The 28,000-nt window shown below is 45.5% G+C and overlaps 1 protein-coding gene across 1 annotated transcript; it reads right to left on the bottom strand.

Moving 5' to 3' along the window:
* Nucleotides 1-88: 88 nt before the first annotated feature.
* RBM17 (RNA binding motif protein 17) lies at nt 89-27,621 on the bottom strand. Its single transcript, XM_047065954.1, has 12 exons — nt 27,499-27,621; nt 20,732-20,869; nt 15,476-15,592; nt 12,350-12,516; nt 10,378-10,475; nt 7,585-7,641; nt 6,254-6,395; nt 3,963-4,114; nt 2,798-2,871; nt 1,876-1,974; nt 736-808; nt 89-608 (listed from the first exon to the last, which is right to left on the bottom strand). The coding sequence occupies exons 2-12, from the start codon at nt 20,852-20,854 to the stop codon at nt 505-507; spliced, it is 1,206 nt and encodes a 401-aa protein (XP_046921910.1). The 5' UTR covers nt 20,855-20,869; nt 27,499-27,621; the 3' UTR covers nt 89-504.
* Nucleotides 27,622-28,000: the final 379 nt, after the last annotated feature.

Here is a 28,000-nt window from a genome sequence, read left to right as displayed (position 1 = left end):
AAGAACTTCTCTGTTAGAGAAAGCAAACGTTTCCACCTTTGGCAGACTGCCAAGATGACACTTTATTATAGAATTTATGAAGCTACAGTTTAGGAACTTGCAGGTTTTATTAAAATGAATCAAAAAAGAAAGAAAAGGGTAACAATACAACCCCATATCCCAAAACGTTCTAGATATTTTTAGTGCAAGAAATGCTGTCTCACTGAAGCACTTGAGAATTATCATGAAATCCTAGCAAAAAAATGTAATCACCTTAGAAGTGGTAAAAAGAGAAACAACCAGAGAGGCACACAGATTGTGTTTTTTTTTTAAAGGATTTTTATACTATATTTAAAAAACCACAAAATAAAAAAGGGATCAATCAACATATATCTCAGAAGTCCTTCCAAGAGTCTCTGTACCCAGCAGCCACACAGGCTGGCTGTCTGTCGCCCGTTTCTTCTCCGCTCAGCCGGCAGCTCATGTAAGGGCCATCGAAGATAACTCGTGCTGTAGTTCTTAAAATCAAACTTGTTCCGCCAAATCCAAGACCCTGAACTTATCCAAATTGTAGAAACATGCTTTTACCACCCGTCCACCAAAATACCTCCCATTCAGATCAACAACAGCTAAAAGACAAACAGAAAGACAGTCCGTTAATACAGGTATCCTGAGACACCACAAGAACATGTTTTCATTTGAAGGATTAAGATCACAAATTCGTTTTTCTTCTTTACAGCGGGCTATACAACTTACCTTTAATTGCTGATTCAACCCTCTCAAATTCTAAAAATATTCGTACTGCTTCATCATCAGGGGCACCAGGAATCTGGAAAAGAAATGAAAGTATGATAAGTAAAGTTATCAAGAGATACAGTTGTACGTAAGTTTTCTTCCTTAACTGATCTTTGTCAGAGTAAGTGTTGCAATTACCATCTTAAATGGAGAAGTCAAGTACCAAGGAAATAAGTATGATTTGTTCATCACCAAAATCCGTCCAATGTCTCCTTATGAGAGGCACCTCGGCAAGTGCAGAAAACACACAGCTAACTAAGCCGGGCAGTTGTTGACCCTGAAGAGGTCCTATGCCGGCTGACGCCTACACAAATCATCAAGCAGTCAACAAACACAACGCGACCCAGAAGACCCAACGCGACCCAGCAGTGAGAGCAGAAACAGATGAACAGATCCCTACTCTAAGTGCCTCTCACGTCGGCTAAATTCCTGTCGGACTCTCCGAGCCCCGCATAACATGGCCCCGCTCCACCTGGGGAAGCAGCACCACCCCCCCCCCCCCCCCCCCGTTAATTCCCAGCACCGCCAACCAGCCGGTCCACGCTGGAACCTTCTCAAGCTCAGCCCACACTGATGTCGTTCATAAAGCTTGCTCTTATGTTTTGTGATCGAATCCCTTTCTTGACTCCTGTGTTCACAGTGACTACTCCAGAGTCCAGCAACTGAATGTTCTCGATTTTTACACGGGCTTGTTTTGTTGTTTCTTCAACTGAACATATCACTGAGTGGGGAACAGGTTTCCTGTCTCCCAAATGTATGTGGGAGGCACTAAATACACACTTGCCAAATGAATGAAACCAAAGGCATGTCCAACTAACTGAACTATGGAGCACACAGCAATCTATAATCACCAAACTAAACCTCAATCATAAAATGAAACATTTTATTTCTTCACCAAATAAAATTTGAAGCCCTTCTTATCTTTATGGTTAAAATGGCTATAACCAAGTAAAAGAAGTGCACCTAACCAACATCTGTCACCTTCGGGAGTAACAACACGGTATGTTTCTCACTGCACATCTGATCTCTATTTAGAGGCAGAAAATATTTGATGATCGATCAGTTGTAACTTGCGTTATAAACATCAAAAAACCCTCTTACTTCAAATATCACACATTTCCCAACTTTGCCATATTTTTCACACTCTTCCTTGGTTTCAGCTTCCAAGTCTTCATCTACCTCTCCCGCACCAACCATGTTCTATAAACAAAAACAAACAAATCCAGGCATCAAGTATAATTTACAAATATATAAATGAGATGAACAAGTAAGTTTCTTTCATGATGGCAAATGTTCTCAACCCCAAATGACACAATGAAAATGTTCACCCTTGTAGTACCCAAAGTTGGTACTTCTTACAAAAATAAAAACATGTATTTATGGTTTTTTTAAACACATTGAATGAAAGCAAATTACGAGCTCATGGCACTTAACAGAGTACAGATGTACACTCTTACTCTGTTTACTCATTTAACTGAAAAATAGTTCTTGGAGCTTATGTCCTACTTTGACTGTTAAGTTGAAAAAGAGTGCCCTACTTGGACAGATGCCCAAGTTAAACATGGCTTACCCACCAATGAGGCAAAAAGAAGTTTTTCAGGTGTGAATAATGAGCATAAGTACATGAATACATTCATGTTGTAAGAATAACAGGAGAAATAAATACAGCTTTTGAGAAATACGAAATGGAAACACATACTCCCACACACATTAAGCTTCAGTCACAAGAGCACCTATACAAGCAGAATACATACATTAAGCTGAACTTCTAACAATTTCAAATATTTTAGAGCAATTGCTCACTGCAGTCTTAAACACTGTACCTAGCAATAAATAAATAAATAATCATGAAAAAGGAATTTAAAACCTCAGTTTTAGATGGAGTCTATCCAGAAGGATCATTTGCAAAAAAATTATTTTTTGCACTCTATCAGTAGGGTTGAAGGTGTGCAAAGATAGATCAGGGTGGATGACACACAAAAATCAAGGTAGGAAAACAGGTTTCTTCAATGCTGCTTCTTACCCGTAGGAGGACCACTTTGGTAGGACACTTAAGTATTTCAGTTAATGGATTGGAATCCGACTTCTTGGATGCGTCTGTAGCAAAACATTTAAGATGTAAGCGTGTTAAAGCACTGAGTCCGAGTTACGATGACTAATTTCAAGAGTACTTCTCGCTATTCATGTCCTCGGAGTCATCTAGGAGCATTTATGCAATCAGTGTCTGAGCAAAAATGCAGCCTTATCTGTGATGAGAATCTCTGTTTCGCTTTGGTCTAAGCTTTTACTGCAATTCCTCCAAGTTTTTGGCTTCCTTATTTACCTGCAACTTTTGTTAGCTCACCTCCTCAGTTCAGGCAGCTGCACAGAGCACTCGGACCACAGCCCTCACAGGTGAGAGGACTGGCCAGGGCAGTGTGGCCAAAGGTCAGTGGCCCGATGGAACAAGCAGTCTGTCAGCCGGCTGACGAGTGCCACACACCCCACCGGTCAGGGCGACTGCGGGGTTGGGCACGGGCCCGTTAGGCCGACTGGCTGCCGGAAAAGGCATCCTCTTTCTTTAGGAAAGGGAGCTAAACTAAGATACTCAAAATGAACTCGATTCTGCTTAAAATGCAAAAATGTTTGCTTCATTCCAATGTGCCCTCAGCACAGAACAGACTGTAATAATCAAATGGAGATAAGACACCGACTAGACATCATCTACCAACAGACTGAAATGACATTAGATCTCACAGAGCAATCAATCTGTAAGAAAATTAGAAATCGCACTTACAACGAAAGAGCAGGAAAAAGAAAAAAAACAGAGAACTCTTTCAGGATGGAAATCACCGATATAATCATTGACATACTGTGTATGACTCAGTCTTTCATGCTCTAAAAACCTAACTATGATTTTAACCAATTTAACAAGGTCTTTGCCTGCTAGAAATAGGCATGAAACCATTTCTTTGAGTATAGTTTATTTTCTGCCAGAATCTCTCTCACCTTTTCTCCCACGGACCTTCCTACCGCTAGTTTTGTTCTGAACAAATAAAGATGAGCCCCCAGGGTCTCCGTCTACACAACACCAAACTGGGATGCAGCACAATCAGAAAGTCTCCTTTCCGGCGAGGACCAGCCCTGTCACACAGGACCACACGCCCGCCGCTCCCACCCTGGAGGCCCCTCTCGTGGAGGACACCCACCTTTCTCTGTGGCGTCGCCCACAATGATCTTGCCTCCTCGCTTGCTGGTCTTCTCCACCGACAGTGCGGTGCTCAGCCCTTGCTCGTGCTTGCCGAGACCCTGGCCTTCCCGGAAGCCGTACTTCTGCATGATTTTATGTGCTACCGTGCCACTGGGAGGAAGGAAAAGACAAGGATCTCTTGGACTGAGTCACCTGCTATAGCACAAACCGATTTTATATCACAGCCGTCGCCTCCTAAAAAGAGAAAAGTGTACATCCCACAGGGCTTCGACGTGGCCACCTGTAACTACCGACAGGCCATTCAGTGGAAGCTGTGAGATGTTCAGGCTGAAAGACACGGAAAAACTAGTGCTGAAATCCTGGACATCCCGAGATTATCTATGAGGTAAGGGAAACACCGGTTTCCTGCGATATTCTCCCAGCATCCCTATTAGAAAACACTAGATGTCTCATGTGCTTCAGACTCTGCATTGCTACAGTTTACGGCCATGGTTTAGTTAAAAGTGTGCCTGTCAAAAAACAAGGATAAATTTCCCACGACGACGACGACCACATTTTTCTAAATAGTACAACGGAGTTTCCAATGACAGTCCATAAACGAAAGACCTCTTAGAGATCATCCACTCAGCAGATGAGAACATAAAGACTCTGAGGCTCATACTGGCCGACCAGCTTAAGGCTGATGAGGAGCAAAGCAAGACACTGAGTCCAGAAATTCTCTCGTCGGTGTTAATGGTGAAGTCAAACTGGAACCTACAGTTCTCGAGTCCCGGGCCGGAGCTCGCTCTCTCTAGTACTCTGCTTTCACACTGCGCTTGGAGGTACCTCGGGGGGTCTCGAGGAGGTCCCCCCAGCGCCCTCTGCTATTCGGGGCTTGCATCACGACACCGTGTGCCAAGTAAGGGCGCACCTACATCGCCCCCCACAAATCCCATCTGAGTGAGCTGCTCGGAGCCGGAGGGAGGAAGGCTGCCGAGCCGTGCCACGCTCTCCCTCCCCTGGGCACAAGGTGAACACCTCATCCGCGCTCAAGGGGGAATTCAGCGAAAAGTCCACTTCTCTCACTAGCAGAATAAATCCCAGTTTCACGCGTGTCCCCCTCCAGCACACGCTCTGGGGCAGCCCGACAGAGCCTCCCACACGAGTGGAGACATGAACCATCTACACTGCCCTGTGCTGAGCCCCGGAGAGGAGACCCCCGTGACCAAAGAGCTGCACTGTAAACTGTATCTGTCTCCAATTTCATAGCCATCGATTAGACCACAGAACATAGCACCAGTCAAGGAGATGGATCCCTCAGTCAGAAACTGAAAAGTCTCACACGGGGCATGAACCGCGGCCTCTCCGCCACCTGCCAGTCAGCTCTCCACAGGCTCAGAATCAAAGCGCACGCGCGCAGGTGAGGTCATACGGGGGGGGGATGACCACCGTCACAGCTGCCGTCCCTTCCAAAACACACGACAAGGCCTTAGTGGAGGGCTGCCTCACGTGACCGTTCCTCACAGGAGACACCGGGCGAACAACATGCCTGCCAAGCCCAGGGTGGGTTAAAAAACAAATCCAGGGGCACCTGGGTGGCTTAGTCAGTTAAGCCTCTGACTTCGACTCAGGTCATGATCTCACAGTTCGTGGGTTTGACTCCTGCGTCGGGCTCTGTGCTGACAGCTGGGACCCTGGAGCCTGCTACGGATTCTGTGTCTCCCTCTCTCTCTGCCCCTCCCCCGCTCAGTCTCTCTCTCAGAAATAAACATTAAAAAAAAAAAAAAAATCCACGCCCTCCTGAAAGTCAACCTTAAAACTGAATTTTATATGTCAGTAGACAAATTTCTAATTATAGTTAGAATAAATGCTTTAAGCCAAAAGTATAGAACCACAACCTTCAAGCAAATGGTCGTTTTAGCAAGAAAAAATTGCAATTCACCCTGTGGACACAGCAGAAGTCAACTCTAACGCACAGGAGCTATTCCGTTTGCAAATGTTCTGAAAACCAATGCAAATAACTATCAGAAGTGTCCCCACCTAGAGAATATGGCGTCCAGTATGGCAATCATCCAAAACCCACATGAAAGGGATTCGTGTGTGGTGTGAGACCCAACGGTGTCATGCTGGGACGCCCTCCACAGGACTCCAGCACGGACTCTGAAGAAGGACGCTATGTGACGTCTTCCCCAAACACCCGAGAGCCCTCGTCTTCCACCAAGAGCTGCACCTACTGAAAGCGTGGACGCACTTCACCCTGAGTCTTGTCCTTCCCACACCTGCTGGGACAAGAGCACTTGGAACCGTTACCCCATGTTGGCAAGGAAGGAATTGCCAGGTCCAGTCGGAGATCTGGGTCTGTCTTGTTCCTCGTATACCGGGGGAGGGATAGCAGCTTTGGAAGACTGGGAGCGAGGTCTTGAGTCCTCTTCGTAAGGGAAATCTCGGGGTACTATTGAATAAAAATAAAGCAGGTTTACCAAAATGACACCAAAAAATTCTGAAGTGCACTTACATAGATCAGTTACCTATAAGAAGTAAGAAAAGCCAAATCACTCTCTAGTCGCTACATGACTCTTCAAAATCAAGAGGCAGGAAACTATTTTCTCGATTCCAGCTTTGCTCCTTTTGTTTCTACCTCCTCAAATGTCTTTTTTACATCCTACTGAAACATTATTCAGCCTTTAACGTGCTCTTAAATGACAATTTGTGTCTGAAACTTTAAGATTTTCTGTGTGTTCCAGGTAGACCCACTTGAGCTTTCTCTAATTCCCATAGTGTTTTGTGTACCTGTCTTAAGGCTCTAATCAGTATTACTACCTCGTTAACCTAGCAAATAATAAATGTCTTTGCGACTTGAGCCTATACATCAGACCAGTGATTTCTTGATCCTAGTTACACGTAAGAACCAACAAGGAAGCTTTGAAAAGATCTAGATGCTTGGGCCCCACTCCCGGAGACTAGTTTCAAGTAGGGCTTATGGTCTGTCAGGTATTTTCACATAAAAGATGTTCAACAATATTTTCTGAATTCTCTTCTTTAAAAAAATAACATAGTGTATTAAAAAGCACTAGGATGACTATATTTTCTTGGGGTGGTTTAGGTCCGGTCCAACCCAGTGGGCAGGAACGTGATCTAGATGCCGTATCAAAGTCCAATTCCAACCCAAATATTCTAGAACAGAGCACCAGGAGCAAAAATAGTGAGTGGGCATGTTTTGGCAATCTAAGTAAATATGCATAACATGTGTAAGGAAACAGAAAATAATTGCAGAAAAATCTAATTAAGGAAGGCACTGCCATCTTGTGGAAGGTCACGCATTTACTGGCCTCTAGACCACAGAGTATGGAAACTATAGACTGAGCCACATGTATTTTAACCTAACCCCAACAATGAAACGTGAAGAGAAAACATAACAAATTACTTAAAAGGAGAGCAAAGCATCTCGCTGCACAGAACGCAAGCCTTGGCCCGGCATGAAAGCCCGAGGCAGGAGCAGAAGGGCGGGCGGAGGAGCCAGAGGACGGGTTTTCAGGCCACTTCCCCTGACACTCCGAATACCCGGCCGACTCAAGCTAAGACTCCCCCTGATGGGGCCCGAGGCCAGGATCGGAATAAGAGGGCAAGAAACGGATACGTACACTCTTTGTCCTTCTCTACAAGAGAAGTGGGTGGTGCAATGGCCGCTCCGCCCATACCTGCAAGACACGAACCCACTGGTTAAACGAGGGGAGCACCGCAGACGCCCGGCTTGCGACATGCCACGCGCTGTCCTGCGCTCCTTCTACAGGGGAGGGAAGAAGGACATCTAGGACCAAAAAATCACCTGGGCGAAACCCAGACAGACAAAATCATCTTTTTCACAGCAGGCAATCGAGAACCCTAAAATGCAGTTAACAAATGAATTTTAAGGTGAAGGACACGGCCCAGGGAACTAGCAGTTACTTACAAAACAGAAACACAGCTCTACCGAGAGTCTGGTGCCACGAGGCATTTTCACACGTTACCTCATTTAGGTTCAACCGACCGCGGAAGGAGGAATCACTGCTTCCACTTGGCAGATGAGAAAAGGGTCAGAGGAGTTAATGGGCAGAGACAGAACACCCAGCTCCCGTGGCGCCGACACTCCCCCACAACGCGGCCCCGTGCCCTCCAGGGTGCCAACCACTGGGGCCAGACACCTACTTGGAAATGTGGGCACTTGGCCATTCCCGCTCCTGTGTCCCGGACAATGACGGACACGACGAACCAAAAACAGACTCCATATGCTCTCCAGCAACCAGAGAGAGAACACGAACGGAAGACATAAGGAATTTTCATTCGCCATAAGCCCTAATAGACGTGTTACAATTTAATTGCCAATGAAATGATCAAAACAGTAAAACGAGAATTAAAAACTGATTACAAAACACGTTGCACCAGCATGTAATGTTTCACAAAAGAAATTCCTCTATGGCTACTGTACATGCATCACAATTAACGTGTCTGGGCTACACAAAATACTCCTGGAGAAACACGAACCTGAATAAAACTTTGTCGTTTCTTCTGAAACACCCATTATCTTTTTTTTTTTTTTTTAATCTCATCACCAAGACCTAAGTGATTACTGAGTGATTCTGAAAAAACCAGCTGTGAGTTCAGTATGAAAAATTCAGGGTGATTACTGGAAATCTGTTACTAATCTGGTTAAAACATGAACGTCAATCTGTTAACAGCAGTGTGAAGAGTGGATATGACGCCAGCATTTTCCTAATACTAGATTGTATAGCTCTCGTTAATGTTCAAAAAATAGTGTCCTTAACACAGAAGTACAGAACCTTATCTGACGGGCAGCCAACGTGTAAGCTGGAAAGATGAGACCGATAAATATTCAACCTATACGCTGATTCTAAACAAGTTTAACGAAAACCAAATATTCGTTACTGAGTCAGGTCATGGATACGGAATGTTTACCACAACTCCTGACGTATAGGGCATACACAGATGTTAACTCTACCCCCACTAGAAAAACAACGCAGTGCCTGACAGTGTTGGGCACGCAGTTACTTGTTTTAAACTGAGGTGTAACTGACACGGGACATCATGGGACTGCCTCGGCACCTGGGCGCTCTGTGAAGTGACCGCCACAGTGAGTCTACTCCACATCCATCACACGGTTACACGTGCTTTCTCGTAAGGAGGACTTCAGATCTACTCTCTCAGCAACTCTAAAATATGCAATATAACTTTACTAACTGCAGCTATGTGGCGCATGGCAGCCCCAGGACTTCTTTATAACTGGAAGTCCGTATCTTTTGACCCTTTCATCCATTTCGCTCCCCCCCCAACCACCCATCTGCTCTCTATGAACTTGGATTTTCGTTGTTGCCTAGTAAGCATCCTATAAATACATTTAATTCATATCTGCATTGAAAGATTAAGAATTCTAAATTATTACAGACTTGTTCCTTTCCAACTCCATTAGTGTTTTAAAGTTTGAATTAAACCCTAAAGTAACCTCAGCTGTACACTGGGGAAGACCACGCTTGCCAAACTTCTGGTCATAAAACTGAGTTCATGCACAGGGAAAAATACTGCGGCTTTGTGATAACAGTATTCTCAGGTCTCATGTCAAAGATGACCGTATCATAATGGAGGTTTCGGGCAAATGAAGATCTTGGATACGGTGAACAGTGGACCTGTTATATAAGGACTCATTCCCTCCGTGCCTCAGATTCCTCACCTTTAAAATGGGGATAATCGAGCTGCGTGATGTAAAGCAGATAACCTATGAAAAGTGCTTACAAGAGTACCTAGTGTCTGGCAGACAAGTAGAAGATTTAAATTTCTCGCTTAAAAAAAAAAAAATCTCAACTTGTCAACCAAACTAATCAACCAAACCAAGGAAATGCCAGCAATCACAACATGACAAAGCACCCTATTCTCTCAAGAATGAACACTACTCATCGAGCGATCACTCAGAATGCAGCGGTAACACAAGTGCAAATCTGCTTGTGAAACCTGAGCCACGGAAGGGGCCTCACAAAGTACCTGGTTCGAATTCTCGTCTCCCTGCTCTCCGTATGACACTGAAAGAAACCCATGTCCAGGGAAGCTACGGGACTTCCTCAAATTCATGCATGTTAGTTGCAAACGTTCTGGAAACCAGCGCCTGGACTCTGTCTGGTGCTTCGCAGACGTGCTGCAGGTGAGGACGCCGTGTGTATACTGGAGGTGTGGCCCAAGCACCCCATCAACAAATGTCGGGAGGCAACCGAGAAGCTCACAGGAGAACATATGTGAAAACAGGATGCAGGTTAAAACTGTTATGCAAACACGGTTGCTCGGATTCCAGAGAGAAACTTACCCAAATCAACGTCAATTCAACTATCAAACTGAACACGAAAAGCAAACAGAATTTCACCAAGTTTGAAACGGAACATTTCATGACTCACTTCTTTTCCTCCTCTCTCGCTCATAATCTTCGTCTTCATCAGAATCTGGATCTGGTCGCCTCGAAAACCCACTAGCTTCATGTCTGTCCTTACGCCTCCTGTGACAACAAAGGAACCAAATATTCATCACAGATAAACCAATGTATTTTTCAGTTTTTAAAAATATACTTGTCTATTTTGAGAGGGCGCATGTGCATGCACAAGCGGGGTAGGGGCGGGAAGAGAGGGAGAGAGAATCCCAAGCAGCGTCCACGCTGTCAGCACAAAGCCCAGTGTGGGGCCCCATCTCATGAACTGTGAGAACACGACCTGAGCTGAAGTCAAGAAAGGATCTGAGCCACCCAGGCGCCCCCAGACAAACCAGTTTAGAGATATGGAGCCCAAGGATGTCACCTTGACTTGCTGTTGTCTAGAAAATATTCAAATCCTCTCTTCCCCACTGAACTATTAGTTTGGGGGAGGGGAGCACATGTACAAATAACTGCTTCAAGACTAAAGTAGCAAAAGTGAAGTGAGAAAAATCAAAAGATAAATTGAACAAATTTAACAGGCACACGGATACAATAAGCAGGAAGGAAAAAGTTTCCTTGATGTTTACCTCTTTCACTTTTAAAGCATTATCAACATAGATAATACTTTAAGAATTTGGATTCTCTAGAACATACTTTCACTTCATGAAATGATTCAATAAATACTGAGAAAAAGTATATTAATCATATATGACTATTGAACAATCAACATTGAGTATTTTCAAAACAAGAAATACAAAGAGGGGTGCCTGGGTGGCTCAGTCGGTGAAGCATCCAACTTCAGCTCAGGTCACGATCTCACAGTTCATGAGTTCGAGCCCCACGTTGTCGTCTGTGCTCACAGCTCAGAGCCTGGAGCCTGCTTTGGATTCTGTGTCTCCCTCTCTCTGCCTCTCCCCTACTTGCGTGCACACACGTGCGTGCGCTCTCTCTCTCTCTCTCTCTCTCTCAAATATAAACATTTAAAAAAAAAAAAGAAACACAAATAAATCTTTTACCCATACCTTTACAAAATATAAATAAAAGATGTCATAATTCCATCTGGCTCAAAATTAGTTAAAATTAAGAGTAGTAACGTTTTAAGTATTTTATTTTTTAAAGCAAGCTCTACTACCAAAGGTGGGGCTTGAACTCATGACCCCGAGATCAAGAGTCGCAAAATCTACTTACCAAGCCCAGTCACATGCCCCAAACGTTTCAAGTATTTTAAATGGTTAAGATCCTAGAACCGTCTTAGCACAGGAAAAAAACTCTATTATTCAACATCAGGCTTTTAAGTTACTTTTCTAACAACTCACACAAAATGTAGACTTCAAGTTTTCTGCATCTAGACAGGAAATTTTCTCCAGCGTTTGTTCACAACAACTACAGGCATACCTCGCAGATACTGTGGGTTTGGTTCCAGACCACCGCAATAAAGCAAATATTGCAACAAAGGGAACCAAACGATGTGTTTGGTTTCCCGGTGCATAGAAAAAGTGACGTTCACGCTACATTGTGGCTATTAAGCATACAACAGCATTATGCCTAAAAAGAAAATGTACGTATCTTAATTAAAAATACCTTATTGTAAAAAATGCTAACCATCCTCTGAGCTTCCAGTGAGTCATAGTCACTGATCACAGATATAATAATGAAGAAGCCTGGAAGCCTGGGAGAATTACCAAGAACACAGAGACATGAGAGCAGATGCTGCGACAAAAATGGTGTGATGGACTCGCTCGACACAGAGCTGCCACAAAAACCTCTAATCTGTAAAAAAAAAAAAAAAAACAAAACACACTGCATCTGCCACCGTATGCCTGGACAAATTCTGACAAACAAATGGATTCCTTCTGATGACTGCTCAGACCAACCATGAAAACTAGCACCAGGGTTCATTCATTCGAATCCCAATGAATATTTCAAACGTAAAACATCCTCGAATCCAAACAAAGCCTTACTTTTCTCTCTCTTCTATTTCTTTTTGTCTTTCCAGCTCCCGCTGTCTCTGCCGTTCTTCTCTTTGGCGCTTTACCACTTTCTCGTAATCATTAGGAAACATAGGGTCATATTCATCAGCTAAAGGAATCAAAACTTCTCCTGCAGAAAATCCACTGGGAACAGGATCCTGAGGAAGTAAAAATGCCAAACTATGCATCATCCTCTTGTCTTAGAATTTCACACGCAGAATTAAGGTCAAAAAACATGAGCATCAGAGGGGCTTTGCCGACCACCCATCTGCCTCGTTTGTTTTAGTGACGAGGAAACAGGCGCCCAAGGAGGGTTAGTGAGTTGGTGCAGCCGCAGGCCCAGCTGTGTAGCAGCAGAGAAGAGGCTCACCTCTCAGTTTACTACCAACTCCAGAACGACCTATGGTGTTTTCCCGGAATTCCTAGACAAGCTGCGCCGCCTACAATTTCAAGCAATAGATTTGACTATAATACACAATGAATACTCCTGTTTTAAAACGTCTCTACGAAAACCTGAAAAAAACGATCCGTGGATAACAATCATTCTTGTGGTCAATTAATAAACTTTAGATTCTGTACCATGGAAACATGCTATACTGAGACTTCACAAAAAAGGCAGAAAGCATCCTCTTGGACTTTCTGAAGCCCCCTGGAATATGCAACCCTTCCCAGGTAGGCAGCGCGCCAGGAACCGGGTCTGGCACAGGTGGATGGCACGACCCACCACATCATTAGTTCTTTTAAGGTCCGCTAAGACCAGGGTCTGATGGTTAACACTTTGCATTTCTCTTCTGTACATTTAGAAACTGGGGCTACCCTTTGAGAGAAAAGAGGCAGCCTTAAAGAAATCCGAGAAACAAAAGGCGGCCAGCACACAGCTGACCTGGAGACACGTGAGGACAAACAGGGCTTCACCAGAGGCTGGCGGTCCTGATGTTCTGAGCGCTCTAGCCTCCCTAAGCACCGCACTGTCCTGTTAGCTGAGCTTAACTCTTCCTTAGTATCTGTAACAATCAGATGCCTTCACTGGTCTCCAGAGACCCCGAGCAAGCACAGGTGTCTCTGAGGCCCACTCCGCACCTCCTTCAGGAAGTACACTGCCCCACACTAGCAAAGGCAGGACGCTTGTTTGTGAAACATTATTTTGTATCCGAACACAAAACTGATGTGATACAGAGACTGTGTGTTCACTATCAATGGATCTGAATCTGACAATTCCTGTATTACACCATTCAGTCTGATGTTCTGCGTCATAAAACAAACATTTCAGTGCTTCCCTACAACTAAGAATCAGGAAACGTTATGATCCATTGGATATAAGAAGTCAGAAAAACAGGTATAATCAGCTCCCAGGCCTGATCACTGGAAAGTTTACACAAATCTATTTAAGGCAAGGTTCACAAAGGGTAGTTATGACTTGTATTCATATAAAAGACAGTTTAAAAACACAAAGGCATGTGCACAAGACTTCGTCTCAGTTATTATTGAGACCTGAGAGAAACCAACAATCAGCTACTCAACTTATAGAACATTATAACCACAAAGTTTTGGACAGAACAAATTGTCAACAACAAGGTTAATTCTTCGTCATTTCAAAATCTGAAAGCAAACTTTTCCTGTATAAATCCTGCTAAGTTGAACAAGGAGCCATCATTCTCTAAACGCTGTAAGAATAAAGCAGTCTGTTCCATTTTTAAAAATTAAAATGTTAATACCTTAATGCAGGTGAGGGTGGGAAAAACTAAAACACTCACATACTGTAGGTGACGCTGCAGACTCAATACACAGTAACAGAAGATAATGAACGACTTTATTAGATGTAGCGAGGAAAAATTAGGTGGATAATTTGTGAGCAAAAAATGTTAAATGACTAAGAATCTCCAGAAACACCTCCATGGGGGATACTTTTCCTCCTTGACAGACTATCAGCCCGCAGGACCAACATCCGTTCTTCTGGCCAAGAAATCTCAGAACAAAAGCAAATTAGGGGAGATACCAACCCAAGACAGTTTTGACTGAAACTAAGAGAGGGGATGGGCAGTTGGGACTGTGTCGGCTTGATTTGGGTTCTAACAGGTGTGGGTGTGGGAGGTGGGCAGGAGCCTTGCTACGAAATAGCAATAATCACGTATTCTGTTTATTAACCTCTTTTGGTCATTCTTCCTCAAACAATTTGTGTGCATGGTGCTGTTTAAACTACTGCAGTCATACTACTGGACTGCCATCTGTAGGATAAATGTTAAAGAGCAGTTGTAATTTCTTTTTAAGTTTATTTATTGAGAGCGAGCGAGCGAGAGACAGCAAGCAAACAGGGGAGGAGCAGAAAGGGAGGGAGACAGAGTCCTGAGCAGGCTCCACGCTTAGCATGGGGCTCAATCCTGTGACCATGAGATCATGACCTGAGCTGAAATCAAGAGACAGACACTCAACTGACTGAGCCACCCAGGCTCCCCAAGAGTGGGTGGAATTTTGACTATAGTTTACGCTGAATTCGTTTACCTTTCGTTTTGTACAATTTGAACTATGACTCTGAATGATCCCTTTTCAGATCTTCCTCATCCTCACTAACCCATTCACAGAGGTGACCATATCTGGTTTTTTTTTTGTTTCTAAGATTATATGAAATCACTGTGATAATCAAAGGGTGGTACATTTAGTCCTTTTCTCTATTTTAATCCACAGTAAGACAGTAAGCACTAACATTCCTCATGACAGCAGAAGTTAGAAACAACGCACGCATCCAGCATTACATAAGCTAAATAAACTACAGGACGCCCATCTGAGGAAACACGGGGAAGCCACAGAAATGATCATGTACTCCTACGCTTTCTAACACAGATGGACAGTCACAATATATAACATGAGAAAAGCACGTCAGGAGGCAGAGAATGGAAAGCTATTCTAAAACATAAAGTTTTTAACTTCTGGAGGCTAGGACTGAAGTCACTTGGTTTTTTTCCTGCCTACCTCCGGTTTCTGGTTCTTCTATAATGTACTACCTTTATTTCAGATCATGTTCACAGTTCAGTTGAAAACGACGCGGGCGAGCCTGTAAGGACCCCCAGAGGAGCCTGGGCTCTGAGGATGCGGACAGCAGGGGTCAGGGGGGCGGCTCACCTTCAGGCCAGCCGCCACGTGCGGGGGGGTGTCCACGATCTGCCGGTCGTCTGAAGAGCCACCACGCTTTAGGTCGATCACCGGGGCGAGGACAGTACTCTGTTTTGTTCTCTGGCTCTAAAATCATCGAAAAACAAAAGAAGCGCACGGAAGCTTCAAATGAAAATTCATACTATTTATAACAAAGCTTTTCGGTCTCTGGAACAAACCTTTCAGATAGGAGAAAAACGATCTTAAAACAACAGCCTTTTAATTCAATTATCACTATTACCATATACTTTCTGCAGTCTTTTTTTTAAAAAACACAAATTCCATTTTCATAAAAGGTTTACGGTAAACTTGGTCTCTTAATCTAAATCTGCACGTGAATTAATAGATGCAAAAAGCTCCACTGACCACAGGAGGGCAAATGTGTAACAGCATATCACACTCATGCCTCGTGTGACTCTCTCACAAGGAAAAGGTATGCTTTTATAGCCTGAGCAAAAGGAACTGTGGATTAGGGGTTTTTCCCTCCCAGTAGAACCTAAATCCTGCCTCTTTTATTATAAACCCATAGAAAAAAATTAAAAATTTTTTTAATGTTTATTTATTTTCAGTAGACAGAACACAAGCAGGAGAGGAGAAGAGAGAGAGGGAGACACAGAATCCGAGGCAGGCACCAGGCTCTGAGCTGTCAGCACAGAGCCCAATGCGGAGCTTGATCCCACAGGCCATGAGATCATGAGCTGAGCCGAAGTCGGACGCTCAACCAACTGAGTCTTGCTCAACCGAGTCACGCAGGCGCCCGGACAGAAAAAAAATTTTTAAAAGAGAACAATACTCACTCATGTATCATCAACCACTGTTACTATGTTACCATATTTTCTTTACTGTACACCTGTCTTTTGTGCTCAACCATCTGAAAGGAAGTTGGAGCTCCGCGACATTTCCCCTTAATCTCCTAAAATTATGGACATTCTCTTACACAAGCACAGTACTAACACCACACCGAAAAAAATCAACAATCCCCCCGTATCATTGCCTATCCAATTCACATCCAGATTTTCCAAGCTGTCCCCTAAAATAACTTTTAAATAGGTGATTTTAGGAGTGCGTGGGTGGCTTAGTCAATTGAGCATCGAACTCATTTTTTTTTAACGTTTATTTATTTTTGAGAGAGAGAGGGAGCGGGAGAGGGGCACAGAGGATCTGAAGCAGGCTCCGTGCCGACAGGAGAGAGCCTGAAGTGGGGCTCAAACTAACAAACAGGGAGATCATGACCTGAGCCAAAGTCGGACAACTTAACCAACTGAACCACCCAGGCGCCCCAAGCATCCGAGTCTTGATTTCAATTCAGGTCATGATCCCAAGGTTGTGGTATCGAGCCCCGAGTAGGGCTCTCAGCTGAGCATGGAGCCTGCTTGAGATTCTCTCTCCCCCACTCACATGCTCTCTCGCCCTCCTCCTCTGTCCCTCTCCCCTGCTCGCTCGCTTGCTCTCTAATAAATAAAGGGCTGATTTTATCCTGAATCAGGATCAGACCTGGTTCAGAATAAATTTTTAATCTCTCAATTTAGAACAGACTCCGTTCCCTGCTGTCGTCATCGTCACAAGCAGCAGTGTCTTCGTCTCCTCCTCTTTTTCCCGACACTCTGGTAAAATGCTGCACATTCTGGATGCGTCTGAGAACTTCCTGGTGCTCTACACTTCTCTCTGCCCTGTAGCTCCTGACAGCGGAACACTTCACAGGTGAGGGGATGTGCCTCCCTGGCACCCGCCCTGCAGGCTGTCAGTGGTGATAACATCACATGGCCATGGCGGTGACCATCTGGTCCTGTGGTCACAAAGGTTTAATGCCCCCTTGGCAACTGAAAAGTGTTCTATGTTTTCAGTGTTATTACCACAAAAGGCTCAAAAGAAACCACCATCTCTCTTGAATTTAACGGTGCTTATCATCTTAAGCAAACAAATCTGATCGAATCATTAAATACACAATGCACTACGTGAATACCAAAGTTCAAAGGGCAACGGGGGAGATGACCAGAATCCTCTCTTTCCATTATTGTTTCCATTCAATGTGTGTTTTTCAAGTGGATTTATTTCATCTGTGGAGACACAGATGAAACCCCAGCCCCATCTTTCAGTTGTAGGTAACACCCTTAAAGATTTGGTTAGGCCAACCTAGTGCTGAGGAATTAATTAGTGAATTAAACCTAAGAGAAGTGAGTGAAGTGGTATCTTCACTTTCCTTCAAGAGCAACATACTACTAACTGTACACAGCAATCTCAAAAGATACTAGAAAGTTAGCAGAAACGATTCCACAGGCTACCGTTTATTTTGACCTCTCTTTTGAAAATCTTTCTGAAATCTCAGATTTCCTAGTACCTGAAAAAACTGTATTGGAGAAGTAAAAACCTGATAAGCAGAAATTAAACAGACTGAGGCAGACAAGAGGATTTCCAAGAGTCTAGACTTCATCTCACTCTTTACTTTTAATGTGAGTAAAGTAAGGGTACAGAAAAATCAGTATGTGATGAATAAATTTCCTAATATATTTATTTTTTAATTTTTTAAATGTTTTTTTATTTATTTTTGAGAGAGAGACAGAATGTGAGTGGGGGAAGGGCAGAGAGAGGGAGACACAGACTCTGAAGCAGGCTCCAGGCTCCGAGCTGTCAGCACAGAGCCCGATGTGGGGCTTGAACTCACAAACCATGAGATCACGACCTGAGCTGAAATCGGACACCCAACCGACTGAGCCACCCAAGCGCCCCCCCACCCCCCTTTTTAATGTTTGTTTTTTTTTTAATTTATTTTTGAGACAGAGAGAGACAGAGCATGAGCAGGGGAGGGGCCGAGAGACAGGGAGACACAGAATCCAGGCTTCGAGCTGATGGCACAGAGCCCGATGTGGGGCTCAAACTCATGAACTGTGAGATCATGACCTGAGCTGAAGTCAGTCGCTGAACTGACTGAGCCACCCGGGCGCCCCTATATATTTATTTTTTTAAAGGATCTATTTTCTCAATAGTATTTTATATAAGCCAAATTTTAACCTGTAGTGTATAAATATGCACTGACTGGAAACAGAAAGTGACCCTGAAGTTACCCAGGGCAGGAAGAAACAAATTAGCTAGGATTTTTAAAATTTGGCTAAAAGTAATCCACAAAGCTGACACTATTACACTGGTAATTAAAGAATTAGCCCAGTTTTTAATCTGTATATTTTGACTTCTGCTCTTCTATTTTGTTACCTCTCACTGCCTAGGATTGTCCGCTAATTATGTCCATTTGAAGTCTAATTGAATTTATGTTTTGAAGTATGAGACCGCTCCTTAGAGCCAGAGCCATTGTACAAAAGGGACTATGAGGCCCTCAAGAATAATGCGTGAAACAGTTGTAGCACTGGAAAATAAAATCTTATTTCTAGATCTTATGTGCAAAGCAAAAGTCGTATGAAACTCAGAGAGATTTAAAAACTTAACCAATTTAAAAAAATTTAAAGGAAAAACAAGACTTGTTTTGCTAATCTTCCTTTCTTGTGGGATGAAAGCTTGTTTTAAAAAACAAAATTCTGTCTCTCTAAAAATACTGGTATAAAGGGGCACCTGGGTGGCTGACTCAGTTAAGCGTCCGACTTCGGCTCAGGTCATGATCTCATGGTTCATGAGTTCAAGCCCCACGCTGGGCTCTGTGCTGACTGCTCAGAGCCTGGAGCCTGCTTCGGATTCTCTGTCTCCCTCTTTCTGCCCCTCATCCACTCTTGCTCTGTCTCTCTCTCAAAACTAAATAAACATTAAAGAAAATATATTGGCATAAAAATTTTAATCTGGTTATGATGAATCTAAAAAAGACAAAAACCCTGATCGATAGAACTGACAAAACAAATTAAGATTTTCAGACCATATTGCTTTACCTGTGGGTATCCTAATCCTAAACACCTTTTTACAATGCTGAGCAATCAAATGTAAGCACTTCCAATATAACTACCTATTGAATAGGCAGTAAAAGAAAAATAATTCCAACTTTAAAATACAATTTATTATGTAAAATTTCAAACACAAAATGAAAGAAAACAAACAGGAACGAGTCCCTAAATGTCTAGGACAAGTTTCAACGGCTATGAGCTCGTGGGCAATTGTTTCGTGTGTGTCCATACCTCCCCTTCCCCATAATGGATTATTTTAAAGCAAATTCCTTAAACTCAAACATTTTATTGGTAAATATTTCAATAGATCTCTAAGGCAGGTTTTCTTAACTTCTTCTGTCATTACTGCTTCCCCCTCAAGGCACCTTTTAATACATTTTTTCCTGCCCATACAATTTTCACCCCACAGGTATACTGGGTTTCTGTACTTTATGTGCATCTGTGCTCTGCACATAAAAAGAGCAAACTTTTTGTGCATTACGGCCATATTCGCCCATTTGGGGGACAGAACTTTCACTGGGTGATACACTACAATGCAAGGCCCCTTAGAACAATAAGCAAACCATTATACCATTCTAATTGCTAAACAACATTTTAGATCAAATATTCATTCAGTGGACAAGTATGGTCTTAATGTCTTATGTGGTGTTCAATTTCAAAGATGTCGCCAGTGCCCAACATGCACACGATGTGAACAAAACCAAGTGCCCCAAGACCACACATGCCTGACACATTCAGAACCAATGTGAGCCCTCAGGGGCGCCTGGGTGGCTCAGTCAGTTGAGCGTCTGACTTCGGCTCAGGTCTTGATCTCACGGTTCGTGGGTTCGAGCCCCGAGTCGGGCTCAGTGCCGACAGCTCAAAGCCTGGAGCCTGCTTCGGATTCTGTGTCTCCCTCTCTCTCTGCCCCTCCCCCACTTGTGCTCTGTCTCTGTCTCTCAAAAATGAATAAACATTAAAAAAATTTTAACTAAATCAACGTGAGCCCTCACTAACGCACACAAATTATTAGTTCCTGCAGAGCCTCGTCCTCTAAGTGCTGCTTCCAAACCACCTACCACAAACAGCAGGAGAGCCACCTAAAAATGCAGACTCCCGGGCCCCTGCTCAGGAAGTCTGAAAAACCAGTGTCGTTGCTGGAAAGGGAGGCTCCTGCTTTTCTTCACTCCAATTTCCCGAGAGTCCGGGGAAGCACAATGACTCTGAACTCCTCTCTCTCTGCACCCAGGGCCTCTCCCCCTACAAACCTGATAAGAAGGTAGAAGAACAAACTAAAACCAAATTGTGTCAATCCTAAGGAGCCCCTGCTTTGCACACTTCTGCGCTCACACGGGGCTTATCTCACCTTGGCTTGTGTGAGGGCCGCCTTCTTCACCTGAAGCTGGGACTGCAGAAGTTTGAAGTTTTTGGACCAGCCTTCTGTTTTTGAATCACTGGTCTCTACTCCCAGGTCATCATACAGGGACATCTTTCCAGTTTAATGCTGAAAGGCAAGGGGTATGGGGTTGAAAGAATGCAAACTCCAGTAAAGATCTCACATCTTTTCATGTTAAAATAACTCAGTATCACAGAAGTTTAGAAGTAAAAGGTACTCGAGGAGATGGTCTAGTCCAGGAACCCTGAGCAAAAGAAGCCACGATGACCGATACCACCAATCAGCGTCCTGATACGCAAAAGGATAGCCACGTATTATTTTACAAATAAATTTGCAGAATTAATTTTCCCACTTACAAGATCATGTGGTCAAGTAATTCTTGAGTGAAATCATTCTGTTCTATTGTACTTAGTGATTATTAGTAATTACATATTGTCAACTATATGTATCCGATTTTTAAAAATTCTTTGTCTCAACAACAAAAAGTACAAACTTTACAACAGTGCATTACCAGGTTGATTTAGCACTATTAGCTACCTTTGATGGAGAAGAAATCTAAACATATGCCTAGAAATAAGGAAAAAAAAGAACAGAAATGATCTCACAGAAGCTGTATTTTCACAAACTATGACTGAATGTTGAAGAGTCGAGTTAGTTTAAATTTGTAATCTCTAATAACACTGATCGCAAAGAGAAAATCAATAATCCACATGTAAATGGTCAATACCTAATATCCTTGCAGAATGGAGGCATACAAAATAACAACAAAAACAAGCAGCATTTCACACATATTAAGTCTTACCAAGCCAGGGTGGTATTAAATGCAGTTATCTGCTGTTCAAGCCTAACCTGGTACAGACCTGGGACTTTGGGAGATAAATCCGCCCAAGGTCAAGGTGAGAAGACCCACTCCAAACCTAGTCATGTGAACACAGCCCTTGCCACTAAATCCCTACGGCCACCTTTAAATTTAAATACAACCTCAACGTTCTGGGTGAAACCACAACACAGCCCACTTCTCAAAATAAGAAATCAATCTCTTTCTCACAAAGGGAAAGAGAAAAAAAAATTGACTGAAATCCCCAAACTGCAAATAAATAGCACAGGTATTTTCTGATTTATGGGCACGTTCCAAAAATCTGTCAGTTCCCAGGTCCAGACAGCATTTTGCCACAGAAACCGTGTTAAACAAATCCCTGTTTCGCCTGTGTCTGTCTCTCAGGAAGGGAAGGCAATACAGACGAGAAGGAAAACATTTAATTTTCCCCCCGGTTATGTCTGACTCAGGGCAAAACCTCTCTGGTCTACGCTTACGTCTCCTCGCTTCTACGGCTGGGACTCCAAGACCCTGCCACCGCAAGCTGCTGGCTGTCCTCGGTTCCACTCTGCATGCGGTGGGGACCGACGGGATCCCCCCGAGGAGCTGCTCTCAGCCTGGAAGTCGGTGCCCACTCAACTGATGCTGCTGTTCAGTCTCTTCCAGTCCTTAATATTCGAGCCCTCAGCTCCCATAAAAGCTCTCAGGTTTGATTTCCGAATGAAAGGCCCCCAAGGTAGTACAGAAGCAGGCAGAATAAAAGCAGAGCCCAGGGTACCGGTGCCTGACTTGCTCTAATGAATCACCCAAAAATGGAGGAATGCTAGCACCTTCTCCTGGGTAAGGCTTCTGTGACAACTCACCAGCTCGGCTGATAGTGCGAACAAAGAGTTTCCTAGACAGCATATCCAGCAGGGAAACGAATGCGCACTGCCTGCAGTGCCAGACAAAGTGAACGTTTTATTCAGGAACTTGGCAACCCATTGTCACGTTGAGCTTGAGTCACTGAGGCGATAAAGGAGAAGTAAGGAACCCACCCCGCCGCCCCCGGCGTCCACTTCAATCCACACTATCGGGAAACGCCGTGAAAACCCAGACCCGGCCTGCCCAGCTCACCGCGCTAGCCGCAGACTAAGCTCCCGCCTGACCCACAGCTGAACAGAAGTCAGGCCAACAGCACAGTGAGTACCGTTTGCAAACCGCACCCAAGCCACCCTTTCTGAAATCTCTGGCCAATGACGACGGCCCCAGAAGGAACACTGAGGCACCCAGATCAGAGGCTTTTGTGCACTTCCCTCACAGCCTAGTGGTATTCAAAACAATCCTTCTTATCTAAATACATAAACTTTACAGCTAACCCGAAAAACTCAGAGCAACAGCAAAGAGAAACAACGCCGCATGTCCAGCTTAGTCCCGTGGTTCTCAAACTACTTCCAAACGACCAGGCATCTTTCATCGCGCCTGGCTGACCTGTCTGGCTCTCTTCATTCAACCAGACACCAGACGGAAGCCTCGTTAAACCAGGGTTCGTTTGTTTTACCTTTCTTTATTCTCATAAAGGCAAGGGAAGACTAACACATTCTGGGAAACAAACAGACACAATGAAGCTTTCTAGGAAATTGTAAACAAAGATCAACAAAATTTGCTTGCAACCCAAACTCCACTTCTCCCAGTAACTCCTCCTAAGAAACTTAACAACCTCATCAAAAATAGTATTTACGTGAGGGACCTGGGTGGCTCAGTTGATTAAGCATCCGACTTCGGCTCAGGCCATGATCTCGCGGTTTGTCAGTTCGAGCCCCACGTCGGGCTCTGTGCTGACAGCTCAGAGCCTGGAGCTGCTTCGGATGCCGTGTCTCCCTCTCTCTCTGCCCCTCCCCGCTTGCACTCTGTCTCTCTCTCTCTCTCAAAAATAAATAAAGATTAGAAAGAAGATAGTATTTACGAATATATTTGTGCCAATGGAAACAGGTTAACCAGATGCCCACTGAACTACAAGGGAAACGATCAGCTTATCCATTTTTGCATCTCCAATTTCTGGCACAGGGTAGGAATTTAACAAATAAACACTTGCTGAGATATTCCTAATTAAAGAAAGTCTGCTTAGCCACATGCATCAACACTGAAACTGCACAATGCCACAGGTTCCACCAGGAAGCGAAAGGCAGGCAAAAGGTTCTGGAGACAGACACTCGTGACGGTTGTACGCGTGTGTACCTACCAACACGGTACTGCGCCCTTAAAAACGGTCACAACCCTAAGCTCTGTGTTACGTACACTCACCACAATTAAAAGCAAACAGAAGTCTAGGTAACAGGGCGGGAGGGAGCAGCCCTGGGAAAGTGAGGATGAGGTACCAGGCTGCCGTCTAATTAACTCTAGGACATCTCCCTACCAGGAAGAGTAAACTCTAACAGAAGTATTTCCCCAAATTTGGGGGTTAAAAAAAGTCAAACAGTATAGAAGATCTCTTCTTCCAACCGAGTGCTTCCATCCAAGAATCCAGTATTTAACAAAGATTTCGGGGCTGAATTAATGAGGTCCTGTGGGACCATGCTTCCTCTGATCCCTTTCCAAATTGAAGATGGCCTGCGGACCACTCCATCTGATGTGCCTCACTCTGTAAGCTTCAAAAATGACATTTAAACTTCCTCGTATCTGTTCTCAAAACCTTCGCAAACACACTTTAAAGACGAGAAGCTGACGTCATCTTGGCAGCACCTGCTAGTTTTCTGTAACACACAGCGTACGGATCGCACCCAGAAGAGCTCCTTTGCTTTTCTCACTGGGACGGAACTTCAACTTCACAGAACTGGATTCATCGCAGCAACGACACACTCATTACCCATCCACACACCACACACGTATGGCCCGCTTGTCGTTACTGTAACACTACAAGCACCAGCGAATTTACCCCGTAGAACGAGAGTCAGAATCTGGACGAGAAACCACATTCGACCCGGAAGGTCCCCCCATCCCATCCAAGTGATGTCCCCAGCCCAGGGGCGGGCAGGACCCTGAACCCCATTCCCATCAATCCCTCACCACCTCCTTTTATGCAACACGATTTGCGTAAGTTTACGGCACTTACTCCTTAAAAGGTGTGCACATCGTCATTTCAGCCGTTGTAAGCACTCCTACCGTAACATACCACAGCTGATTCCTTCACCCTCTGAAGAGGTATCCGGCATTGACTGGACTCCGCCAGGACCTGAACTTAACCTAACACGGCTGAGATGTTCCTCGGACGACAGAACACATTTACCGTATGAAGCCTCCTGCCACGTAGTAAAAACTAGTGCTTTCTAACATCTGGGTACGCTTTAAGCCAGGGTCAAATACAGGCACAAACACATCACTTTTAGAACTTCTTTAAAATACCTGCTATCTCTTTTTTACCGCAACACCACACTCTGATCGCCACGCTTTCCTACACGCTCCGTTTTTCTTCCTTGAGAACAAACACGGTAAACGTGGTTCTGCCATAAGAACGGTGACTTTTTAAAATCCTACCCAAGCTGGCAAAGTATTTTTTACATGTACCACTAGTACAGAAAGAACGTGGAAGGAGGCTGCTCAGTAGCAGCCCGCCTAACTCCTCTCTCCAGTGCATCTCTGAAGCCTTTAGTGACAGCTGCCCCCACACAAAACCACCCACCCCCAATTTGTTTCCCCGAACACACTCACGTCGGAGCAACTTGTACATGTTACGCTGCCTCCTGGCTGACAGTCCTGTCTCCTCCTCTTTTACACGCCCCTTAAAGGCGGAAGGTCTGTTTTCGTCTTCATCTTTGTATCTCCAGCTGAGCACCACGCTTTGAACGCTGTAAGCACTTCACAAATACCCTCTAAATGTCTTAAGCATGAAGCGAACGGGTGGAAAACGGCAGTGCCCCTACTTGAATCACATGGTGAGACAAGATCTGCAGACCTGCCTTTTAAGGCCACGTCTTACAGTAAGTGGTGCTGGACAGAACTAAGGTGAATTTTAAATCGTCGCCATCGCAACGGGAGGAACACTACCACCACCACACAACTAACCACAAGGCAAGGTCTGAGTTCTGAGCCCCTAAAGCAGCAGCATGGCAAGAGGCTTTCTTCTTTTCAATCATTAGATACTCAGCTATCACACAGCAAAGCTGAAGCCTGAACAAGACAGGAAGTACATACAGGCAGAAGGAAAAAGAGGGGAACAGAGGAGGGGCCGGGCACGTTGACGTCCACCAAAATGACCAGAAATAAGTACTAAGAGGCATCTGCCTCGTATAAAATTAACAGAGCCTTTTTGAAGAATTAAAACACTTTTTTCAGACCCCCCCCCCCCCTCCCCGTCACATCCAGTCTTAGGCTGGGGTGGACTGCAACAGAGTCCCCGAGCGTCATCTACAATTTGCGTGTCTGGCCCAACAGCCTTCACTGTTTACTATTACAAAAGACTTGAGGGATCACTAGCCCCTGGATCATCTGTTCCCTGAGGGTAGTTTTAAACCAGGTAAAAAGAAACCGCTTTATACGGTTACATTTGGGAACACAGTGACAGTTCTCCCCAAACTCTTATTTCCCATGGAGGTGGCCCTTAGTCATCACAGAACTCCACAACCAGCATGGCTTTTCACCGATGACACTTCTATTACGCCTCGTTCTTTCTCGTCCACCTCACAACCCACTTGCTCTAAGCCGCGCGGTATGCAGCACGTTTCTTAGCAAAATTCTAAAACACACCCTCTGCTGAAGTTACTAATTCACTACTCCCTATGCCCTAAATATCCCCAATACAGTCAAAACAGCTGTGGTCTTTATGACCTAGAAATGGGGAAACTGAGCTGCACTCTACAAACTCCACCTGTTGCCAGGAGACACAGTCCTCATCCGAGTACACGCAGAGCTTTGCCCTTATCCAGAACACTCTATTTTCGATCCATATGCTTGCCTCTACAAGAAGTACCTTCCACGCCTCTCCGTTACCGACTTCTCAGAGAACGTTCTCCATCTTGCCTGACTACCCACTCCTCCAAACTCTACCTTACCTGCAATTTCCAGAACGCACTATGCGGCTTCACCTGTGCTACCTGGTACACTTACTTCCTCTGCAGGAACCTTTCCCCGACCTTGCGCATCTAACACAACACCCCCAAGGCTCCGTTATAAGCCTCGTTCCCTCTCGTCCCCACTCCAGTCCCCTGGATCAACCCAGGCTTGGGTTTTGAGGCTCGTTCCCCTGGAGACCAAACTCCCTGCGAGGAGGGGCCGACTCTCATCTATCTTGCACCTGCTGTTCAGGACGCATGGTCTGGGCACGGAGAAACGCTCAAAGACAACGCTTGGTGACCGCACATCGGAGCTGAAATCCCGCTTCTCAAGCACGAGGACCGAGGGGATGCCGGAGCCAGGTCTTCCATCGGTGGCTAGGTGCACCGCGGCCTTTGAGAAGCGTCAGCATCCGGAGCTGCCCGTTCTGCGGCCGGGGAAGGAAGCGGCTTCCCTCCTCTCCGCTGCCCGAGGCCCTGGAGGGGCCAAGGGTGCTGGGCCACAGGTGACACAAGCCTGGCCACTAGGGTCTAGGGACCGAGCAACTTTTTCAAAACGCGGAAAAAACCCACAACGTCCGCGGGTCCCAGGGACGGAAGGGCACGGACGGGAAAGGGGAGAACTGGAAGACAGGAGGAGCTCGAGGGCCCGGTGCCCCGAGGCAAATAAAGGAAAGCGGCGGCGGGCGCGAGGGCAAACTCGGCGGGTCGCCCGCCGCCGGGGCCGGGGGCCCGCCGGACGCCGGCCGCTCGGAGGGCCGCTCTGGGACCTCTCGTCCCCTCGCGGCGCGGCCTACAGCCGCGGCCTCGCGTGCAGCGCCGCCCGGGGAGGCGCTCCGGCCCCGGCTCCCCGCCAGGCCGCGCGCCCCGACGCCGCCTCGGGCGCCACTTACCCGGCCTGCCCGGCCGACTCTCCCCATGGGCCGCGGCGGCGCACGGGGGCCGGGGCGCCGCGGAGAGGGCGGGCAGGGCGCACTCGGCGTAAGCCCGCGACGGCCGGACCCGAACCGGCGCCAACCCCTACGCCGAGTCCGCAGGGCGCGCGGCGGCGCGGGGTCAAGGAGCGCGTGCGGCCGGGAGAGGGGCACGCCGGCGCCTGCGCCTAGGGCCGCCTCGCCGTGGCTCCCTCTTCCGGCGGGAGGACCGCACTGCACCTCCCCTCCGCCGGCGTCCTTCTCCAGCGCCGAGAGGAGTCGCAGCAGCCCGACTTTGAGACATTTCAGACTCTCGGGAGAGACTGGCAGTGCCCCCAGATGGTGAGGAGCAGAAATGGTCCGAGGCTGCAAAGATCTGTCCTTGGGAGTCAATTGCGTTCCAATAGGACAGAGGCGCAGAATTCCCCCAAGCCCTTCGTTGTCATTCATTCAAAACCATCCATGTCCAAGCACAAAGCTG

This window comes from Lynx rufus, unplaced genomic scaffold (genome assembly GCF_022079265.1).
Source record: "Lynx rufus isolate CCGP_SWC_20201006 ecotype Redwood Valley unplaced genomic scaffold, mLynRuf1.p SCAF_7, whole genome shotgun sequence".
NCBI lineage: Eukaryota > Metazoa > Chordata > Mammalia > Carnivora > Felidae > Lynx > Lynx rufus.
This window is presented reverse-complemented; position numbering and strand designations above follow the sequence as displayed.